Source organism: Chanodichthys erythropterus, chromosome 4, assembly GCF_024489055.1.
Source record: "Chanodichthys erythropterus isolate Z2021 chromosome 4, ASM2448905v1, whole genome shotgun sequence".
NCBI lineage: Eukaryota > Metazoa > Chordata > Actinopteri > Cypriniformes > Xenocyprididae > Chanodichthys > Chanodichthys erythropterus.
In genome coordinates this window covers 2,138,175-2,161,679 of record NC_090224.1, presented here as the reverse complement: position 1 = coordinate 2,161,679, position 23,505 = coordinate 2,138,175, and the positions used below count along the sequence as shown (strand labels likewise).

Here is a 23,505-nt window from a genome sequence, read left to right as displayed (position 1 = left end):
TGCAGTCCCTGAACCAGGGAGAAAAACAACAGTCCACGGGGTTGAAGGGGAAAAACACTGCCATCATGAATACTCATCAGATGCAGCCTTGGGCTTCATGAGACCATTCTTTTGTTCTCAGATCGAACATTTTTATTTTGTAAAAGAGTTTAAATATTTAAAAGAATATTTCAAAGTGAAAACTCCCTTCTTTGGCCAGCATACCCGTTGTTATGCTAATGCTAAAGCTAGTTCAAATCATGAAACGTGCAAATGTGTAGGCCTTCCTTCAATGAGGCAGTCAATCACACACAAAAAAGGGTGTGGTCGTGCTGAGAATTCTGGGATACTAGACGGAAAAAGAAAGGTACTGTTTAGCATGACAAAAATGGCAGTATGCTGCTACAATATGTGATTTCTGACAAAGAGGTTGCAGGTAGAGGCAGCACAAACAGCAGTGATCTACAGTAGAAGTCATGCACTTGTGGAGATGGCATTATCTTCTCAGCATGAATGTCTCTCCATGAGCCCACGCTTAAGCTCCTAGGTGAGTTTATACTGTACACAGGAGACTATAGTTCAAATTCTGTCTCTAGCAAAACATAACTCAAACTCGCAAAGGCAACAACCTCACAGTTACAGGACCAGTATATCATTTCCTTCATACCAGGTGGTCCCTTAAATCCAGGAAACCCTGAAGGTTCTCATTAGTAAATAATATATAGAGAAGACTGAAGAAAGGTCTGTCTAAAACAAGCTGTAAATGTCTAAATTTTGCTAACATATTATTGTAAAATACTTTGACAATATGACAGCTCAAAAGTTTGGGATCGGTAAGATGTTTTAATGTGTTTGAAAGCAGTCTGTTATGCTCATCAAGGCTTCATTTATACATATTATTACAATTTAAAATAACAATTGTAAATGTATTTTAAAATGTGATTACTCCAGTCATCAGAAATCATTCTAATATGCTGATTTGGTGCTTAACAAACATTTCTATAAATATCAATACTTATTATCAATATTTTTGTGAAAATGTGATACATTTGTGCAGGATTCTGTGATTAAAATAAAGTTTTTTTGTAACATTATTAATGTCTTTTCTGTCACTGATCAATTTAATGAATCCTTGCTGAATAAAAACATTTTTTTTTTTTTTTTTTTTTCTTCACCAAAGTAAATCTTACTGGCCCCAAACTTGAACAGTACTATATATTTGCTAAATAAACAGACACTGCCCTCCAAAAGTTGGAAACACCCCTGGCAAAGTGTGGTTTTGGACCATATCAGCATAAATCCTTATCATTTTTTGGTGCAAATACATTACAGTAACTTGACATTATCATTGAAGACCAGCAATAATAATTTTCATTTTGATTAATAATGGCAAGAGTCAGACATGCCCCTTTGCCAGCTGTGATGCCTGGTTACTGGTTTAAACTTGGCCCAGGTTTGTAAAAGATTTTTGGGTCAGCACACCTTAATAGCTTCAACAAGTGATTGCCAATTAAGTTTAGAATACAATGAACCAATCAGAACCCAGTTTAGGTCAGATAGCTGCTAATGGTGGATATTGTGATGAATCGAAAATGTAAGTTTTTTCTATGTATAAACTGTTTATGTAATAAAATATGTTTTCGTAGTTTGTGTTGTCCCTTATCAGTGCAAAATTATCACAAATTAAAAAGGATTCATGCCAGTATTGTCCAAAACCCCACTTTTCTAGGGCGTTTCCAAACTTTTAGAGGGCAGTGTATGTTACCAAAAGTAAACAGGCTTGTTAGCACCATAAACTGCCTTTAGTCATACTAATGAATACACTCAATTGACAAGAGAAGTAGCAGAGATACGACTTTTGGAAAACAGAATGTACATAAATTAGGTCTTATTACTGCCTGGGAACAATATGTCATAGTGAATAAAAACACAAACAATCACAGGGGAATGAACATTGTATTATGTTACCGAAAGATTTGATTGAGGGTTTAGTTACACAGAAATCTAAAGCACATCAGATTGATGACTTTGTTTAGAGACTAAAGCATTTTGTTATTTCACATTCATCTTTATACAGATAATGCCATGTATAATGTAACACTGATTCAATAGCGAAAATGGAGACAGAAAAAAATAAGCACTTGCAAAAACAATGCTTCACAAGGCAGTCTACAGGATGGCAACATGAAACCAGTAATAAATGCTAAACAAAATTCATTTCCTGGGAAAAATGAACCCACATCCACACTACATCAAAGTGATGATGCTTTAGCGTGATATATAGAGAGCTGAGCAAACATCAACAGACAGAAAGACTTTAAAACAGTGTGGCATAAATTATCCAGCCAGCACAAAACAAAACATCTGAAAGTGTTGATAAATGCACGTGATTCCGCATTGTTCGATTTTGTTGTCAATCATGACAAGGAGAACCGTCAAGGAAAAACGTCATGTGATCAATGTAAGCAAATAGTGGATGTTGTGGAGGTGATGCGACGCCCTGCCCAATAGAATGAATGGACTCAAATAGCGTCCAATCAGAGGAGAGCATAGGCTTGATATAAAAACCCCACAAAGCCGATTATTTCTGGACACCATTATCAGTCTTTGTGTGGGTTCTGGTGGACTTTAGGAAGGATTAATCCCGATTTCCCAAAGAAACTCAGTATAAGGTATGTTTTTTTTGTTTTGTTTTGTTTGAAATCATTAAACAAGCCTTTGTTATTTTAATATTCATAAGTTGTGATATGATAACGCTGCCAAATCAATTTACAAAACATACATTTGTGTGCTGTATTAATTTAAGTATGATGAGGAATGCATCAATATCCAGACATAAAACGTGTATTTAAGCTCTGTTGGCAATTTGCAATGCGCTATTTCTATTTACCTAAATGATTTAACCGTGTAGAAAGCCCAGTAATGTCAATACAAAGGCATTTAAACGCTTTAAATGAGATGTTGGCCAAGAGAACATTGATATGTGCATAAGGTGCTTTTGTCCCGAACATCAGCAACGACCTTGCAGTCAGCCTCCTTTTTCTGCAAGGTCTTTGGAGACGTTGCGCATTACGCATTCGCATGCTTCAAAGAATAATAAATGTTTCACATACAAGACCTTCGTAATGCACAGAAGGCATTACATAACATTCAAAAACTGAATGCAATTGAACGCATTTTTTTTAATGAGGCGTCAATTATTGGATGCGCGCTCGACATTCCATCATGTTTACTGCCCGCGTGACATGACACATCGCCGAGCACAAAATCGTCATACCACGACCGTTTGTTGTTGTAACGGTTTAAGCGAATATAAACAAATTCCTCTGTTTTAGAAAATGCGCTTTAATGCTGTTACGTCATTATTAATTCAGCTGAGGGACTGGCTTTGTCTCCTTGTTTGAATCCGCCTTTTAACAGCCTTGTTTCCAAATATTTGCACCAGGTAGACGCAATCATGCCTTTCGGTAACACTCACAATCAGCTGAAGATGAACTACACCGCCGAGCAGGAGTATCCCGACCTCAGCAAGCACAACAACCACATGGCGAAGGTGCTGACGCTTGAGATGTACGCAAACCTTCGGGACAAACAAACTCCCAGCGGATTTACCGTGGATGACGTCATTCAAACCGGAGTTGACAACCCAGGTAAATGGCCTATCTTCAAAATGGAAAAAGTGCCCGTATTTCAGCCGGTGCTCAAATGTTAAAGCACGTATGAGTCAATGTCTCTTTTAGTCCGTGTGTTGCGTTGAGCTTGTTTATATGCTGCTTGACCTCTCAATGTCAAGAACTACTTATAGCAAAAAGCACTTAGTTTGTCTGTCTCTGGAAAATATGAGCGGTGTCCCAATCCAGGGGTTGTGACCTCCGGAGGTCGCATTTGAAGCTGCATACGTCATCGAATCGTCTTATTTTAAGAAAGTACTTTTACCGTAATAAAATTGACTGACTTCTCGCGAGGTGTAAAATACAGTTTATTACTTTGCAACCTAACGGTTACTATATATATATATATATAACAAAATTAATAAAAACTGACTCCATGACGTATGTAGCCTTTAAATGTGACCGCCCCTGAACTTGGACACAACCATCGATGACTCATCCTGCACTACACGATTTTTGACCAATCATTTTCTAGTATGGGAACGTCCCTCCCCCAATACCTCCTGAAGCCAACTAAAGTTTTTGTTTTTAAAAGTTGTCACCAAAAAAAAATAAATTAAAAAATCTAACGTTACCTAAATAAAGGACAAATGTACAGACCGTATGTGTAACTAGGAGTGAAAAGCACCAATTATATTTTATATTTTTTTTTATTTTGAATTATCTGGACAAAATAAAGCAGCATGGGATTACCATTTTTAAGTCCTTTCGAATTTTTTTTGAAAATGAAATGGCTTGGTTATTGCGCAAGTAAATAATCATGGTTGATGGCTGTGAGATGATAAAGCAGATTGGCTAATAATAATTTGGATCTCTAACTATTATTATTTTTTATTATTATATATAGTTTTTAATAACCGCATTCATCCTCTAGCCTAGACATCAATGGTCTTCGACAACATTTTAAACATTAACTATATGTATATGTATATGTATATGTATGTGTATGTGTTGTTGTAGTTTGCTCATTTGTGTCAAATTGGTACAAAAACACACTTGACTATTTCTGCAACTCTTGAGTAAGCCTTGGACTTTTTAACACTTCTACAAAGTTGTGGTGGTACACTGATCCTGATATGTCCAAAATGAACAAGCACTGGACATTTAATGTACAAATATATAATTTGCATTCTTTGCATAGTGCTGCTTGCTCTTATTTGCTGTTGTAATCGTGGTGGCTAATAATGCATGTTATGCATTTCAGTATAAGCTTTCATACATTTGACTCTGTTGGTATGCAAAAAAACACCATGAGAAAGTGGCAACGGCATTCTAATGATATTCAATATTTAAGTCCAACAAAAGGAGGATTGTGTCATCTTGTATCTCATGATTGCTTAAAGGCCAACTGGGCGATAACAAACATGAGGTGTGGTTATATAAAGCTGATGCCCATGGTGTCAGAGTTTAAAAAAAAAAAAAAAATTGTCACTACAACAAAACATTGAAGTCCAGGATCTTTTGTGTTCCAGGGCATCCTTTCATCATGACTGTGGGCTGTGTTGCTGGAGACGAGGAGACATATGAGGTGTTCAAAGAACTTCTGGATCCCGTCATTGAGGATCGTCATGGTGGATATAAACCCACAGACAAACACAAGACTGACCTGAACCCAGACAACCTCCAGGTACTCTGCGTCTCTGTCTGGTGCATCTAATTGGGTTTAACGTTTTAAAATAGTCAGCTGTTAATTTAGTCGTGTTTTTAATAGGGCGGAGACGACCTTGACCCCAACTACGTTTTGAGCTCCAGAGTGCGAACTGGCAGGAGCATCCGTGGCTTCTGCCTCCCTCCTCACTGCAGCCGCGGAGAGAGACGCGGCATCGAGAGTCTGTCTGTTGAGGGTGAGTCGGCTAGGCATCTGTTTTCATGATTGGTCGTTCAAGAGGGGTGGGCGGGAACGTAAGTGATTCAAGCATCCACTCTGTAATGCTGCAGGTCTGTTGTGATGTATCCTGTGATTTTTCACAGCTTTGGGATCCCTTGATGGCGATCTTAAGGGAAAGTACTATGCCCTCAAGGACATGACAGAGGAGGAGCAGCAGCAGCTGATTGATGACCACTTCCTGTTTGATAAGCCTGTGTCCCCACTGCTGCTGGCCTCTGGGATGGCCCGTGACTGGCCCGATGGCAGAGGGATCTGGTGAGTGAGAACAGGCTTTTTGGTCCATTGCTCCTCTTTATTAAAATTTGGACTTTGTCACAACTTCCTAAATGGATCCATTTTAGGTGCCATCATATATATATATATATATTTTTTTATTAATAATAATAATAAAAAAATAATAATAATAGTAATAATAATAGTAATAATAGTAGTAGTAATAATAATAATATTAATAGTAATAGTAATAATAATAATAGTAATAATAATAAAATATTATTTTATTATTATTGTTTTTATATAATAAAATAATCTTATTGTTAAATTTGACACTAAAATATTATTTTTAGATTACGGTTTGCATATCCTTTTATAATTAAATAAATATTTTGATTAAAATAGTATATCTTGATATGAAAAATTGCCATGTTGGTGCTAAAACATTTTGTAGTTTATTATATATTGTATTTTATATTACAAAATGGATGCATTTTTATATATAATTATATAATGCAATAATATGTCATATTATATGCAGTTTTTTTTTTTTTTTTTTTTTTTGTGTATCCTATAGTAGTAATCATTTTATTTTAATTTAATTTAAAAGTAACAATTTTTATTAAATAAATCCAACTTTTAGTTGAGATATATTATAGTTTATGTATCGTATTTTTTTATTACATAGAGGTTTTTATTTATCTTATTTATTTATTCCTTAATGCTTTATAGGCACAATGACAATAAGACATTCCTGGTCTGGGTGAATGAGGAAGACCATCTTCGTGTCATCTCCATGCAGAAAGGTGGCAACATGAAGGAAGTCTTCAATCGCTTCTGCACAGGCCTCACAAAGGTCTTTATTTTAAATCGTTTTTATACCTTCCCTTTTGTAACGTTGTTAGCAACTCCTTTGCATTTTAATCCTAACCCACTTGTCTTGCAGATTGAGGAACTGTTTAAAGAGAAGGGCCATGAGTTCATGTGGAACGAACACTTGGGTTACGTCCTAACCTGCCCCTCCAACCTGGGCACAGGGTTACGTGGTGGCGTTCATGTCAAACTTCCCAACGTCAGTAAGCATGAGAAATTCGGTGAGATCCTCAAGCGACTGAGGCTCCAAAAGCGTGGAACAGGTATGTACTCGCCTGAACCATACAACGGTTCTGTATTACCTGTACAGAATATAATTTCCAATACTAACCTCGCTCTCCTCAACAGGTGGTGTGGACACTGCTGCAGTAGGTGGTGTCTTTGACATCTCCAACGCAGACCGTTTAGGCTTCTCTGAGGTTGAGCTGGTTCAGATGGTGGTGGATGGAGTTAAGCTGCTTGTAGAGATGGAGAAACGCCTGGAGGCAGGCCAGTCGATCGATGACCTTATGCCTGAGCAGAAGTGAACACTTCGTGACTCCTAACTTAACTCCTTCCCTGCCTCCACCAGTACTCCCTTCCTCCAGTACCAATAATCTTAATTCCATCAAGGAACATACACTCCACCCAAACGGTAGTGGCACTAAAGTTAGACGAGTCTTCCATCAGTGTGAAGGATTTTGTATCTCAAACGTCCTGCAATGTTGAAGATGGAGCTTAACACCAGAAATAAAGTATCTTTGGCCCATGGAGTTTCTTGTGTGCATGTGTTCTTGCTTTAAGTTTGCTACAGAACCATCAGTTCACTTTTTTTTTCTGTCCTGTTTGTCCAATTGCCTGAATCAAATGCCCAGCTGAACATGTGGTTTTCTAGCTGTTAAATGCTAATTTTTGTATTAAGTTTTTGTTTGACAACTATAAAAATGTAATCGTGTGCCGTCGTAATATAGGATACAATGGTCAATTTTAAGGCCATTTTGTAAGGGGATTAACAATGTTACAAGATCCTTACTCATTTGTTTTAATACAGTAGCAATCTTTGGAGCATTTGTGGTTTAAGAGTAGACCGTAGTTTTAAATATTTCCAGAGTATTGTAGGGGTTTTGGTTTGTTTAAATTGCCTAGGCATTTTTAGCTTTTTTGAATGCTACTGTTAAACCGGTCGTATACTGCCACCTAGTGGCTATAATGGGACATAGGTCAAGGAAACTTCACTATTGCGGAAACCAGGAATGTCAGGTAATTTATAACGAAGAGCTACTGCAGGTAAACCCGTTTAGTTATTTTGATTACAAATGATAAAGGTCTATAGAGGGTATGTATCGACGTCATTTTCCCGCCGAAAACGCGCTCCCTCGGCTGGACTGAGTGGCAAAAGAACCAGCTGCGTAACTGGATTAATAGGAGAATAGGCGAAAACGCGAGTAAAACTAACGAATTACCCTAAAGGTTGGACTCGTGTTTCTTACAACTTGTCAAATAAACCTAATCCATGGATATTGACATGCAGCCAGGAGTCACATTTATGTGCCTGATTTGACGCCGGGGAAATAAAGCAAATCTGGCTGTGAATATTTTATATAACTACAATATCGTTAGGTTTAAGCAGATTTAAACCTACCGATATTGTAGTTATATAAAATATTAATCACTTACATGTTATATCGTCATATTGTCCAGCCCTAAAACTTTTATAGTATATATTGACAGTGTTGTTTATTTAAAAACACCCAATTATGCAATATAAGATTGAAAATATTTAATTGATGAGTCGTCAACATAATATATAACCATACAATATATAAGGTATGATTTTACCTCAAAATTCAATTTGACACAAAATGATAACTGCAAATCCATGTTTCTCTGCTGGAGTCCAGCTGTTTCCGTGAATTGCAGTGATCCATTTGCTGCTTTTTCTGTTGCTTTCTCTAGTTTTTAAATATATACCTCAGGGTTTGTGTCAAATCTATTTGTACAGTCAGCAGCAAAGCTCTTTCTCGTTTTGAATGTGTTTTTCGCGACATTCACGCTGAAAACCAATGCTGCTGCTCAGTCTTTTGCCACTCAGCGTGCGTGACCGCAGTCCTAACGGTCGACGGTGACGTCACGTGCATACCCTCTATATGTACTGTGGTTTAAAATATGGACTATTTCAAAACCCTAATCTTTCTAACCATGGGTCCTTGTCATGCAAGTAAATTAATCTTTCCTCTAATGCATATCTTTAATTGTTTTAAGTATTTTCAGTATTTGAAAATAACCTACCGCATATTAATACTCCCATTCTGTGAGATGGCGAGTGTGACCTGAGTGCTGGGCTGTGTTTGATGTGCCCCAAATATAGTGATTTGCTTTTAGCTAAAGAACTTCTCTAGAAAATTTATCTCTCCACAGTATATTCATTCCATCAGGGGCCAGTTGTATAAACCCAAGACTTAGTCATCAATTTTTTTTTCTTTATGACTGTTCATAACCTTTTTAAATTCGGTTTGATACTGAAAAGTAAGACTGCCCGCCTCTTGATTAACTGCTAGTGGGTCATAATAGATTATTAAACACCGTCTTACCTTATGCAACTGGCCCCAGGTCTCACATTGCTTCTAGCAGCCAGACATGACTAAACACTGGCCTATTTAGACCACTAAAAGAGCATTAAACCAGATGTTAAAAATCAATTTATCAAGTAAAAACATGGAGAGACTGAGTGAATTCTTGCTATGACTCATTTATTTTTATTTGTGCACATATAGAACACAAGGTGCGAGTCACTGTATTTCACAGAAGCCCACACGGGCAGTTTAGTCTAACAGCATCGAGTCAAGCATGTCTCCTCTCCCATCCTCATCACAGTATTTACAAGGTTAAACTCCACAATAAAGCTCTTCACTGCCTCAACAGCAGAATATAAAAATCACATGACTAAAAACAGGAGTGGAGTGGAATGGGCTGGTATAATATAAAGCAACATTTTTAAAAGAAAAAAAAAAAAGGAAAATAAATGTAAATGCACAGAACATTTTCAGCTGAATTCAAGCAAGCTGTCACACTCAAGCCAAATCCTGGCAAGAATGTATAGTGTCTGTTCCTGTAGGCTAAATACTGATCGTATAATGATGGTTCAACTCAATCTCTGCACACTTCACACGCTCTTCAAAACACTCCAATGCTGTGAAAAACTCTTCTCTGCACTTCACACTTCTGTATGATGCTCACTGCAGTGAAAAAAGAAAAATCTCACTCATAGCAAACATAAATCCCATACGCAACACTTATATGCACCTTTATGAATCATATACATGCCCATCAGTATATGGGGTTTATCAGTCATAGATCAGAATAATCGTTCTATGCAAACTATGTATATTTTTGTTCTCTGCTCTCATATACTTCCAGTCTATACACTCGTTTTGTAGATGAGCTATAAAATTCACGCACAAGTCCTTTGTTTTAAAGATATATAACATATCAGCTCTCATTCATCCAGTTCAATTAAAAGTACAGAATTCTCTCTGACAAAGAGCACTGTCTGCCCTGCTCCTTTTAGCAAAGCATCATGGGTAAGCAACTACAAATAAAAGAAAGCTCTTGTCAAAGTGATTAGTGCTTGATCCCCAAGATGTGATGTACAGCTATATTTTACATGGATACAAGAAACCGTGAGAGGAGTGGATGGGGAGATACGGAGGCCTGATAGCAGAGCTGATGGGGGCAGACCGAGAAACCTGAGGCTGCTTGTTTGGCCTGGTGTTGGCTGGAGAGTGTGTTTGTGGGTAGCGTGGTTGATTGTGCCTCTGGGTTCAGGGCTTAGCAGCTTCACCCCTTCTGTTGTCCAAGTGGCACATAGAGGTGAAAGATGGAGGCTCAACACCTCCAGACATCAGTCCAGTGAGTCACCCGGAGAGGTTACGCCAGAGACCTCTGACGTGGTTTTATTCTTGGGTACAGCTACAGAGAAACGAAGAAACATAACTATTAATGTCATTTCATAATATACACTGCCGTTAAAAAGGTTTTTTTTTTGTTTAGTTTTTTTTTAAAGAATTTAATACTGTTATTCAGCAAGGATGCATTAAATTGATCAAAATAATCTCTCAAGTTCTTGAAAATGTGGCATGCCACAGTCAATAACAGTGTTGGGGAAAGTTACTTTTAAAAGTAATGCATTACAATATTGCATTACTGTGTGTTCACACCGCCGGCGGCGAGAGCGTCAAAGTGACGCTACTCATTAATTTTCAATGAGAGCCGGTGGCGAGCTCCGGCGAGAGCGGCGCGGCGTGTCTTGGACGGTGAGTGTCGAGGAGAGTTGAAATCAGGTTAACTTTATGGTAATGAGCTATGACGCGGTTCGGCGGCAACCAATTAGAATGTAGAGGTCCTCGCTTGAGAGGCTTCCGATTGGTTGACGCGACTTGTCATTTACTTTGGCTCTGCTTTGACCCTCCCATCGGCGGCGGTTTGAACGAACAGTACAGCGTTGTTGGCAGGGCGGCCAAGGCGAATGTTGACGCTCTCGACGGCGGCGGTGTGAACGGTTACTCCCTAAAAAAGTAACTGATTGCGTTATGAAAACTAATGCGTTGCGTTACTTTTTTCTCACCTGGGCTGGGCTTGCTTGTTTGTTTTTTAATAACAAAAAAGCTCTATTTTTGGCAAATGTAAAGGCTCTTTCACACCAAATGTGAAATGAATAAAACTCAGAATAAAAGGAAATGCATAAAAGGAAAAACTCAGAAATAAAAGGAAATGCATATTTACACCTGTACAGTAAAGGGCGAGCTCAAGCTAGCCTTTCAGTTGTGCCTCCATTTAGGGATGGGCGATACCACTTATTTTGTTTTCGATACAATACCGATACTTTCAAGGCCAAAATCGCAGATATCGATACCGATACGATATCTCTAATCTGAATTTAAGTTATTAAATATTAAAAAAAGTCCCTAAATTATTGAATTACTATGAGTAAAATGGGTAATGGTACCCACTTAACATTATATTTGAAAGGTATTTTAACATTCAATATGCCTTAATTGCAATTTATTAGATTATATTTTTGTTTACACATGGTTAAAATGTTTACTTGTAGTGGTAACCATCGAAATTTACAAATACTTAGCTGAACTATGGTCACTGTAGTAATGGTTCATTTTCATAAGGGACTGCCAGTGACAGACTGTTGCACCCATAAAATGCAAACTTTGTATTCTGAAAGTGTAGTTACAGAACAGATCATCAATACGAACATTTAATGTTCAATTTAAAAAAATGTAATTGCAAAAACTATGTAGGCTACTATTTTATGTTGTTTGTTGTGAAATAACTCAAACTTATTATGTTGTTCTGTCTTCTGTTAAGCATCGTTCTGGGCTGCGTTTCCCAAAAGCATCAATGGTTTCTAACAATATTAAACGCATGCAGCTGTTTGAATGTAGTGTCGGCAGTGAGCGAACACTTTCTGTGATTGATTGGTTCCGACTTGCAACATTTGCGTGTGTTCAGATGAGCAGGAAAATAGTTCTACAACACAGTTATGCGCTAACATAGGTTATTTGTCCAATTCAATACATATTGTATGCATTAAATTTCTTGTTAATTAAACAAAATCACTGGTTAAAAAAAACATCCTAGATATCGATATTTTTATTTGATTATCAATACTTTCGATACTCAACGTCAGTATCGATATATCGATACTTCACATTGACATGCCCATCCCTACCGTCATTCTGAATTAAAGAAGAATAGGATACAGGAGAAGGAAGTTCAACGCTCTTATTTCTAAATCTAATCTAAAGTAATTTTTGCTTTATTAGTATGGTTGAATAAGATCATTGAAGCTCAGCAGTGAAGACATTGGTTAATAATGTGAGATTAAATACATAAAGTATATTTGTGTAATTTAATATCGTTAATTATTACATGTTTGTGTAACATTCTGAGTTTGCATTCACTGTTTTTATTCATTTTGAGGAATACTGAATGTTTTTGTGCAAGTTAGATGAGTAAATGCATGTTCACATTTAGTTTAGATAGAACTACAATCATCATGTTCACACAGCGCACACACATGAATAAATGTGAAAAAATAACTTGCGTTACTTATTTGAAAAAGTAACATTTTGATGTAAATTGAAAAAGTAATGCGTTACTTTAATAGTTACTTGAAAAAGTAATCTGATTACGTAACTCAAGTTACTTTACCCCCCAACAATGGTCAATACACACTAAAGTAAAGCACAATTGTGACCCGCTCTGGTGAAATGAGTCGGAAGTTGCAACGTTCTATTTTAAGATATGGGCCGATAAACAATGAAAATTTTTTTTTTTTTTTTTTTTAAGCTAATTTTAAAGAACAGACGTTCAAAAATAATCTCCCAAAGTTTCTTAGTCCAGATAATTCAGTAAAGGTATTTAAATGGCTATAAATTTGACATGGAACTCCTCTCGTCACTTATGAGCATTTCCCGGTATCCCTTGAAACATCTCTGCTCTCCAAATATGGTGTTACACGTTGTATAGAACCAATCAAAAAGCTTAGAAATGTAAACACACTGACATAAACGCTGATTTTTATCAATGGGAAGCCCCGTTTTGACTGACAGGCACGCGATCGGTCCAGCCATCCTCCTGTCAGACTAGCGCGCGCTCTGTGTAAACAAGCTCGCAGATCTCCTCAAAGTCTGGTTGTGAATCAGTTAGCGGTGATCGAGATGTCGAGTTAGCCAAAATGCGTGCCTTTTGCTGTAAAGGGTGTAAACTCAATGACGGAGAGCTGTGTTTTCTGTCATTTGATAAAGATTTTGTTTACGAGATACGTCTGTCTATGGCCTCTCTCACTTTCTCTCACACACACACACACACACACACCCTCTCTCTCAAGCAAAAATGTAGCACCTCTGTTCAATCTTTCTGATTTTAGTAAATCTTTGTAAAAGTGCCTTATAAAATATTAATTCAAATAAATACTTTAAAATAATTTGAGCTTCAGCCTGGTTTAATAGCATTTATATATATATATATATAAATGTCTTTGGTCAAATTAAGCTGTAAAATAAATAGTTTATCCCTTTAAATGCAATGGATTTTGAAAGATATCAACAAAAAAAAAAACGGGCAAAAAACTTTAAAAGTGATTTTCTCAGGTTTTCAACTGGAAAAAGAGGGCAGATGACCATAATTCAAATGGGTATATCTTTAAAACCATTCAAGGTATGACTTTAACTAGGATGTCATTTTAAAGCTTATTGTCTCATCTTTCCATTGATAATTTCAAAATCTCAATTTTGAAATTTGGGTCACTGTGACTCATTTTGCTGGATCAGGTTACAATTATAGTCCATGTGTGCACCTACCCCCAATAGGTTACGTGGCACATAGCCCTCTTTGTCGTTGAGTTTACTCCACCACCAATCTGTCTCGGTATCGTCCTTCCTGCGTAGGACAGTAATGGCGTCACCTTCCTGAAAGGAAAGCTCATCTGCGCTTTGAGCCTCATACTCCCAGAGAGCGTACACAACTCCCTTATTCATCACACCCATCTTCTCCTGCACACCTGCAAACACAGAGAGAAAGCCATTTCAATGCCTCATGCGGTACAATAGCATTATATACTCATGCGGTATATTATAGCATTAACATGAGTACCACACAAAAAATAGGTTACACCTAAATATACAGTAATACTATTGATTTAAAGGTTTGTGTGAGTAAAGACTGGGACACACTAAGTCGACTTCAAAGAATAGATATATACAAAATGTAAACAAACCAGCGCTTGCTTAATTTGAATTTTAAGCGGCACGTGTTATGAAAATATTTGCGTTTGAAAATGCTCAGGTAGGATAACATTATTAGACCAACCGCGGTCCCAACGCTGCTTTAACATGCTGAATCGGAACCGTCATGTGGAAGACACCCCAAAAACAGATGCTCGCCGACAGCCCGGCGTTGGCCGACAGTCGGCTTGGCGTGTCCCCGGCCTTAAGATGTTTTAATGTTTCTGAAAGAAATCTCTTCTGCTCACCAAGGTTATATTTAATTCATCAAAAAAAACTGTAAAACTGTAATATTGGTGATTTATTATAATTTAAAATAACTTTTCTATTTTCATATATTTTAAAATGTAATTTATTCCTGTGATGGCGAAGCTGAATTTTCAGCATCATTACTCCAGTCTTCAGAGTCACATGATCCTTTAGAAATCATTCTAATATGCTGATTTACTGCTCAAGAAACATTTCTTGTTATTATCAGTGTTGAAAACAGTAAAATCTGTGAAACTGTATTCTTTCAGGATGCTTTAATGAGTAGAATAAATAAAAGTATTAATTAAAAAATAAATAAAAAAAATCTTACTGACCCCAAACTTGTGAATGATAGTGTACTTAATACATTAATGTTTTGTGGAAAAGCTTTGGAACATTTGGAGAAGTTCCACATTATAAGTGAGTTGACAACGTTTTTATACAGCAATTGGTTCACTTCATTCAAAGCGCTCTAACTCTGTACGCTGAGGACATCTGCTGGTTAAAGCCTTGTAAATGCAATGAGAATACAGCACAAATATCTTCAACGACATGTTCTACAAAACATCTATAATATCAAGTATAATATATAGTAAATATTAAACAAATTATTTGTGTATGTAGTCTTTTATTTACTTGTAGTTTTTACTTTATTTGTGTGTTTGCTCTATTTCTTTAAATTAAAAGTCACTTGGATTAATATTTTGTCATCTAATACACTGACTTTCTTACATTAGGTGAGACTTGAGTGTCCAAACATTTTGTAGATGAATTTGTACAATTTAAGAGGCAAAAATTGATTGTTTGGTTAATTTTAGAAAAATATTAATTGCCTTCACTTTCCCATAAGCTTCTAACAAGCTTCTATCAAATAGGATGGTATGAGAGAAGGACGAACACAGTGATTCTCTGGAGACCCAGAGAGGAAAAGAAAGATGCTCTTACCATAGAGAAACTGTGAGCACTGTATGTAACCCTCCTCCATCTCCTCACATTTGTCTGCTGCCGTCTCCACATCACTGATGGTGGTGGCAAAGATGGCAGCACCAGACTCCACCAGCAGCTTACACAGGTGCACGCTGTTACAGGACGCGGCACAATGCAGGGGCGTCCTACACACACAGACACACGTCAGTGAGTCCGTCTACTCAACACCTGCTAGCTTAAACTGACTGATCAATCTCTTTCACACTGACAAACCCAACAAAGTGTCCTCACCAGCCATCACTGTCTGCTGCATTCACATTAACACCAAAGTCCAGCAGGAACTTGACGATATGGTGGTGTCCAGCGCACACTGAGTTATGGAGGGGTGTGATGCCCTCATCATTAGGGGTGCTGGGATTGTCAACCTATGAAATGAGAAGAAATAAATAAAAATTAGTTTTTTAAAAAAAGCAAAATCAATCTGCGTTTGTAAGATCTGTTCGCTACGCCACATGGCATACATGTCAATATACAAACCTCATAGATTATCCTTTGTACGAGGTCAAACTCGCCCTCCAGTGATGCATCCAGCAGCAGAGCGAGTGGGTTGAACTTCACTCTAAGGCCGTGACCCGTCCGCTCCGAGTCGGGCTTCTTTAGGTTAGTGCGTTTGCCCTGTTGAGGACATGGACCATTAAGCTTTGTTCACATAACACACAACCTCATTTGTTTTTCAGATTTGATCATTAGGACTGACTGCCTGTACTGTTGCAAGCAATATAATCTGATCGGTTTGTTCAAACCAGCGAAGTCAATATCTGGTGTATCTATATCAGCTGCTACAGTAGTGAAGTAAACATTAACAAGGTCAACAGTGCTGTCAGTGTGAGAAGAGGAGATGGAAACTGGAAATTTGCCTCCACTCATGTCTGTAATGACATCTCACAACTCAAAAGGCACATGAGAACATCAGTGAAATTTCATATGGCTGTCGATTGAGAGTATTCAGACATAGATAATGTTGCACACGCCACTGTTCAAAAGTTTGGAACAGATTTTTCTATTATTCTAATATGCTGATTTGGTGCTCAAGAAACATTTCTTATCATGAATGTTGAAAACGTGCTACTAAATATCTTTGTGGAAACTAATATTTTTTTCAGGATTCTCTTATGAATAGAAAGTTTAAAATTTGAAAAGTTTATTAAAAAATAAATCTTTTGTTAAATTATAAATTTCTTCATTGCCCCTTTTAATTAATTGAATGTGTCCTTGCTTAATAAAAGTATTATTTTCTATCAAAAAAAAAAGTTCTTACTGACCCCAAAAATTTGAACAATAGTGTATTATGTATTGTACCTTAAATAATGCCCAAAAGATGAAAAAAACTACTCAGTGTGATTAAAAAAGTCCCAATTTAATCAGATACTTTATTTTTAATTTGAAATGAGATAATAAATATCATATTTCATGTAGGTTTTATTATTATTTAAATCAGTATTTAGATCAATCCTTCTCAAACCTGTCCCAGGGGCCTCCCTACCACTGCACAATTTTGGATGTCTCCCTCATCTGACACACCTGACCGAAATCACCCCCTATACCCTTAAATCGGGCACTATTTGAGGGGACAGACATTTGTAGTTGTGTCCGAAACCATAGTGGACATTATCAAGAGCACTCATTCAATTCCACAATGCACCGCAATAATGAGTGTACAACCAATGTATGCTCAATGGCTAGGGAATTCCTATAATGCGCTATGAAAGTTGCGCACCGAATGAATTCCCGCATAATCCATTTTTCCATCCATTTTTTAAACTGCTGGTCCAATGAGGCTACAGCGTAATATCATACAGGTATAAATTCCTTTTTAATTGATTATTAGGTTACACTTTATTTTACAGTGCCGTAGTTACATTGTAATTACTCAAATAAGTACTGAGTACTATTAATTAACTACATGTACTTACTATAGAGTTACAGTTAGGGTTAGTTGTAATTATGCATAATTTACTGTTATTACTATAGTAAGTACATGTAGTAAAGTGTAACTTCGGCACTGTAAAATAAAGTGTTACAGATTATTAAATTGTTTAATTAATGTTTATACTTAATTGTTTCCATGATAAATCTTTTCATTACTATTGGTGCTGCCAGTTTGCTAAGTTTCAAATGATTATTAAACGGCAAGCACAAACTATGCAATAGCAGCATCCATTCCAGTGCACTCAGTGCCCGAATTCACTCAGTTTTCATTCACTTCATCAAGTGAACTGTATTAGTGGAGTAATGTAGGGAATAGTGGGCGATTCCAGCGGTGTTACTGATGAGGGAGACATCCAAAATGTGCAATGGTTGGGGGTAGCGATGGGAAACCGAGGCTTTCTGAAGTGGTTGAGGCTTTCATCAAATTGTGCCAGTTCATTACTCGTGCACAATAACGTCATCTTGTGGTCAAAAGGTGTAAAAGCTGCCTTTGCATTCCATATGACCCAGCCATTTTTTGATTTTCATTTAATAAATCAGTTTGTGCTATGAAAAACAAAGGCAATAAAAATAATCTATATACATACTCTTTCGCGTGTCATGGTACTTACACAATGTATGAATAAATGAGTCTGTGAATGAATTTATGAAATAATGGGGCAAATTAACTTCTGTACTTAATGTAGCAATTTTTATGAATCTGCTTCGATCAACACATGCAGCCTTATTCACATTTTTTTTGCCTTAGTCCTAAACCTGAGTTCATAGGCAAGGCTCATGTAGGCATATATGATCAAAATTAGGGCTGGGCGATATATTGTATGCGACTGTCACGCGCATTTCGTTCCCTGATTACCGCCAAATCGCCATCACCTGCTTTCAAATGGAGCGGAATTTAATAGACAGAGCCGTAGATCACTGACAAGCTACGCAAAGATAATGAACGCGATATTGCGTAGCTTGTCGGTGAACTACGGCTCTGTCTTTTAAATGCAGCTCCATTTGAAAGCAGGTGATGGTGAGCCCTAATCAAAATAAATGAAGAGATTATTGTGTTATGTTATGAGGCTTGTGAAGTTGAAGTGCTTGTGAATGAGGATTATTACAAAATGAATACAGCCAAAACTACACGTGTAAATATTTATTCGCATTACGATTTATTCAAAAAGCAAATGACACTTGAAACCTGAGCAAGGGGTTCACGAATCAGAATAGAATCAATCGCATGGTTATAGCAAAACGAATCAAGCTCCAGTACAGCGTTTCACTGAGATTTTTTATATTTTTATATATATGTGTTTGTGTGTGTGTGTGTGTGTGTGTGTGTGTGTGTGTGTGTGTGTGTGTGCTTTTGTTTATATTACATTGTGGGGACCAAATGTCCCCATGATGTAATATAAACCTGAGTTCACCTACATCGTGGGGACCAGCCAGCGGTCCCCACAATGTAAATGGGTTTATAAATCATATAGAATGAGTTTTTGTGAAAAAGTAAAAGTTTGCACAGTTTCCTGTGAGGGTTAGGTTTAGGGGTAGGGGCAGGGTAGGGGGATAGAATGTACAGTTTGTTCAGTGTAAAATGCATTGAAGTCTATGGAAAGTCCCCACAATTCACAAAAACAAACATGTGCGTGTGTGTGTGTGTGTGTGTGTGTGTGTGTGTGTGTGTGTGTGTGTGTGTGTGTGTGTGTGTGTGTGTGTGTGTGTGTGTGTGTGTGTGTGTGTGTGTGTTTTAAATGGCAACTATTACCAAATAGCAAAAAGTTTGCAGTCCTGGAAATGAAGCCTCAATGGACTTCAGTTAAAAAATGATTCATATAAAAGGTGTGAGGGAGTGTATCAGTAAACCCACCGTTAGCTGAGATGAAGGTGAGGTGTCTGCTTCTTCAGGGGTGCTGGCCTCAGCTACAGGACTCGGCAAAATCGCTAAAGGTTCTGCAGGATTATTGTTACTATCTTCTGATGTTTCTGGTGCTGGAGGGGTCAGCATCTCAACCGCTTGCTCTGGGGGCTCATTATCATTGGCGTCACCTTGCAGGACAACCTCTTCAGCAACAGCACACTCAGAGGGTGTGGTAGGCATTTCTGAGGGTGGATTCCCATTGTCTGCATCAAAGAGCATTTCACCTGTGGCTACAGAGGGCTGGTAGAATGGAGTCACTCCTCCACCTCCACTCACACCTCCAATTCCTCCCTCCATCCCTCCAGCCAGGGTGTTGAACCGCTGATAGAGAAGTTTCTGGATGTTGGGCCCATTGGGGCCCTCTGGCTCTGTAATTGAGCTGCGCTTCTTAAGTGGCCGTGGAGCATTGGCCAGTTTCTTGCGCAAGGCCTCCAGTTCAGCATCGCTCTGGTAGCGCATCGGGGAGTGCACCATGGGTGTGAGTTTAGTGGGGCTGAGAGGTCGTGGGATGTGGTCCACGCTGGGTGGGGGTGGCTCTGGAACACCTATGAACTGACCATCGAGTTCCAACTCAACATCAAACATATCACCTCCGGGACCCTGAAGGGCTGGAAAGGCCCCAGAGCCCCCGAATGGTAAGGGCGAGGGAGGTGTAGAGCTGGGAGGCAGGACTGGCTTACCATATACTGCAGACAAAAGAACAAAATACTCAATAATACTGTACTTGGGAATAAAACACACAACACATAATCAAGAAATCAACCACATTATTCCGAAGGACAGATTCTTGCATCTGTCTGCACTTTTTTTCCCCATGTAAAGTGCTAAAATGACACCTGTGATGTTTCTAGCTGTTTTTCAGTCTTTCTTGTGAACGGTGCATTTTTGAAGACACTGTGTAAAGTTAAAAAGACACCTGCATTCTGTTCCACTGCACTACATATAGCTGTTTTTAAAAACACAAGACACATCCTGTGTGGACATAGACTATGTAAAAAAAAAAAAAAAAAAAAAAGATATTTTGATTTTCATATTAATTATACTGATTCATAGAATACAAAGGGCAATCTTTTATATTAAGTGTATTTATTTTATTTACATTACTATATTAGCACGTAGCAATTTGCATTAACAAATACGTTTTTTTCAGTTTAAAGCATTAAAAGTATTTAACGCAATTAACACAGTAATTTAGCTATTTTACATTATATGATTATGCTCTTATTCACAAAAATGCTTTTAAACCATTCAAGTGGCATAAGACAAACAAAAACGCGTTGTTTGTGAATGTTGTCTCTATGACACACACGACTCGTGCACAGAAAGGCACGCACCAGAATCAAGTTCTTTTGCTCTTCAACAAACAACATAGAACTATGCCTGTTTTGTCAATGAGTTAAATAAAGTCTTACACAAACTTAAAGAGTTGCAAGAAAATGAGACGTGTGTTAGATCCATGTCATGTTCAGCAACAGCAGGTCTTAAAGTGACAGCAGCCAAATAAACCAGTTGCTGTGATGTCTGTCATTAATGTTAAATCAGAGAACAAAAGGTAATAATTTTAACCGTGATTAATAAAAAAAAAAATATTTTATATATATATATATATATATATATATATATATATATATATATATATATATATATATATATATATATATATATATTTTATATATATTATATATATATATATACACACACACACATTTAAAAATGAAATATTTAATAATGAAATATTTAAATTATTTTATATATATATATATATATATATATATATATATATATATAAAATAATTTAAATATTTCATTATTAAATATTTCATTTTTAAATGTGTGTGTGTGTGTATATATATATATATATATATATATATATATATATATATATACACACACACACACACACACACACACACACACATTTAAAAATGAAATATTTAATAATGAAATATTTAAATTATTTTATATATATATATATATATATATATATATATATATATATATATATATATATATATATATATATATATATATATAAAATTTAAATATTTCATTTTTAAATATGTTCTATTAATTAATTTCTTAAGTTCTTATTAATTTAATATTTTTAGTAATGCATCAAGTTAGAAGTCTCTCTGCATAATTTTACAAAATTAGATTGGTGTATCAATACCTAAACCTGATGTGAACACCCTGTAATGTTAAAAGATTGCCTTAAAGGTGAGAGCAAACTGCCAGTATAAGCAGTAAACTGTTGAACTTTAAAATCAAATCAGTTGCTGATGTATACCTGCTTTGACTGCAGGCTTGATGTTCAGAGGGTAGTTCTTTGGGGCTGCTTGTTGTAGGTACATGTGGTAGATGGAGCTGGAGTTCATGGTGGCTGGGCCTTTTCTGGGTGACTGCGGTCTGGAGCCCTTATCTGGGATGAATGGCCTTACTGCTACAGCTAGAGGAGGGTCTGGTCTCTCCCCAGGGGGGAAAAAGGGTGGACTAGGCTGGAAGGTGGGGCTGGGAGGCACAGAAATGCGCTGCTGGATCTGCTGAGAGGACGAGCCGGTGGGTGTAGGGGGGACACGGGGCCAGGCCGGCAGAGCCGGAGGGTTGTTCGAAAGACTGGGCACTGGCCGGAGCGGAATGTCCTTACGGCGATCCAAGGAGCTGGTGGAACCCGAGTTGGCAGATGAGAGGGGGTGGTTGCTGGTATGGGCTCCATATGGGGGAGGCTGGGGCTTGTTGAGAGGAGGAGCTGAGCCCATTTTAGTGGAATCCTGAATCTAAAGGGGGAAAAATAAAAAACACAGGATAACACTTTATGATGGTAAAATAATAAAAGAGCAATTTATTTGTGTATGCTGGTGTTAGTTAGATGTACCTTATCTGCAGGAGTGCCTGCAGGTGATGCCGTTTTACTGGTCGTGTCTGTTCCAGACTCCTTCCAGTCAGGTGGCTTGACTGATGTGTTGCTCTTGTTGAGGGTGGGCCAACCAGCATCATTAGCTAGATAGGGAAAGAAAGGGAGCATTAGAACAAGACAGAAATGAAAGAACCCATCTCAAACACAGTGATGATTAGAGCAGTATGATGAACTGCATTGCTAATATATTAGGCATGACTTCTAAAGATATTTAGGTATGTTCTTGAGTTAGGATACAGGAATGTAATAATCTTGCATGTGGAAATTAAGTTCACTTCCTTACATCTACAAGAACAGTTCAGATGATCCTAAATTGAAACAAAATGCTATTCTGCAAAGCCTTCATGAATATCATTGAATGCAAGGTATCTTGACGATTTCAGAGCTTGAAGTGTGGTGTGTACATTTTGTGTAAAGTCAACAAGTTAGCTGAATGTTAGAGAATGATGAAATGGAACCAGTAATTTAGTGAGTTTAAATGTACTGAGGAAGAAGTAGAAAGCCCAGTGAACCTAATCAGGGTAGGGTTTCTCATGCCAACACATACATTCACTCTCACTCATGAGACGTCACACAATCTACCTCAATTACATTCTTGCACACACAATCATACACACACACACACACATTCTCCCAAAATACAGGATCAGCAGCTTTTGACTCATATTGAACTGCAGTAAAGAGTAAAGGAGTGAGTTTAATTGACCAGGCAGAGGGATCTAGTGTATCATTAAGGTACTATTGCTCATGAAAAACCTATAATTTTGACTTCTCTCTTAAGCCACATACTGTTTGGAAAATTGCCCCTCTGCGATTTTTAAAATTGAACATGAACTTTAATGGAATTACTCCTACTGCATAGAAGTTACATAATCTTTGTAAGAGACTCAGCAACTCCGTTTGCTTAGATATAGTGGAGTCCAAAAGTCTGAGATCAGTAGAAAAATTGACATTTTTAATTTAATACATTTTTTGTTTACATTACAAATTACACTACCATTTAAAACTACGGAAGAGGATTAGGGCCAAGCAATAATAAAAAAATAAAACCATATATAACAAAATATAATATAACAAAATAAGTTGTTAAACTTTGAGAAAAAAAGTCGTTAAATTTCGAG

At 37.2% G+C, this 23,505-nt stretch overlaps 2 protein-coding genes across 4 annotated transcripts in view; one reads left to right on the top strand and one right to left on the bottom strand.

The window, feature by feature from the left end:
* Positions 1-2,574: 2,574 nt before the first annotated feature.
* ckbb (creatine kinase, brain b) lies at positions 2,575-7,369 on the top strand. The gene is made up of 8 exons (XM_067382951.1): positions 2,575-2,651; positions 3,425-3,629; positions 5,123-5,277; positions 5,362-5,494; positions 5,622-5,793; positions 6,484-6,607; positions 6,698-6,887; positions 6,973-7,369. The coding sequence occupies exons 2-8, from the start codon at positions 3,437-3,439 to the stop codon at positions 7,149-7,151; spliced, it is 1,146 nt and encodes a 381-aa protein (XP_067239052.1). The 5' UTR covers positions 2,575-2,651; positions 3,425-3,436; the 3' UTR covers positions 7,152-7,369.
* A 1,974-nt stretch (positions 7,370-9,343) lies between these two features.
* The window catches only part of ppp1r13bb (protein phosphatase 1, regulatory subunit 13Bb), a 79,520-nt gene continuing 65,358 nt past the window's right edge, over positions 9,344-23,505 (bottom strand). For all 3 annotated transcript variants that reach the window (XM_067383608.1, XM_067383607.1, XM_067383609.1), the window contains 8 exons: positions 22,343-22,467; positions 21,758-22,244; positions 19,420-20,156; positions 16,116-16,253; positions 15,870-16,003; positions 15,597-15,763; positions 13,980-14,179; positions 9,344-10,572 (listed from right to left, as the gene is read on the bottom strand). In XM_067383608.1, coding sequence (XP_067239709.1) covers positions 10,531-10,572; positions 13,980-14,179; positions 15,597-15,763; positions 15,870-16,003; positions 16,116-16,253; positions 19,420-20,156; positions 21,758-22,244; positions 22,343-22,467 — 2,030 coding nt within the window. In that variant the 3' untranslated portion in view covers positions 9,344-10,530. The remainder of the gene's footprint in view (positions 10,573-13,979; positions 14,180-15,596; positions 15,764-15,869; positions 16,004-16,115; positions 16,254-19,419; positions 20,157-21,757; positions 22,245-22,342; positions 22,468-23,505) is intronic.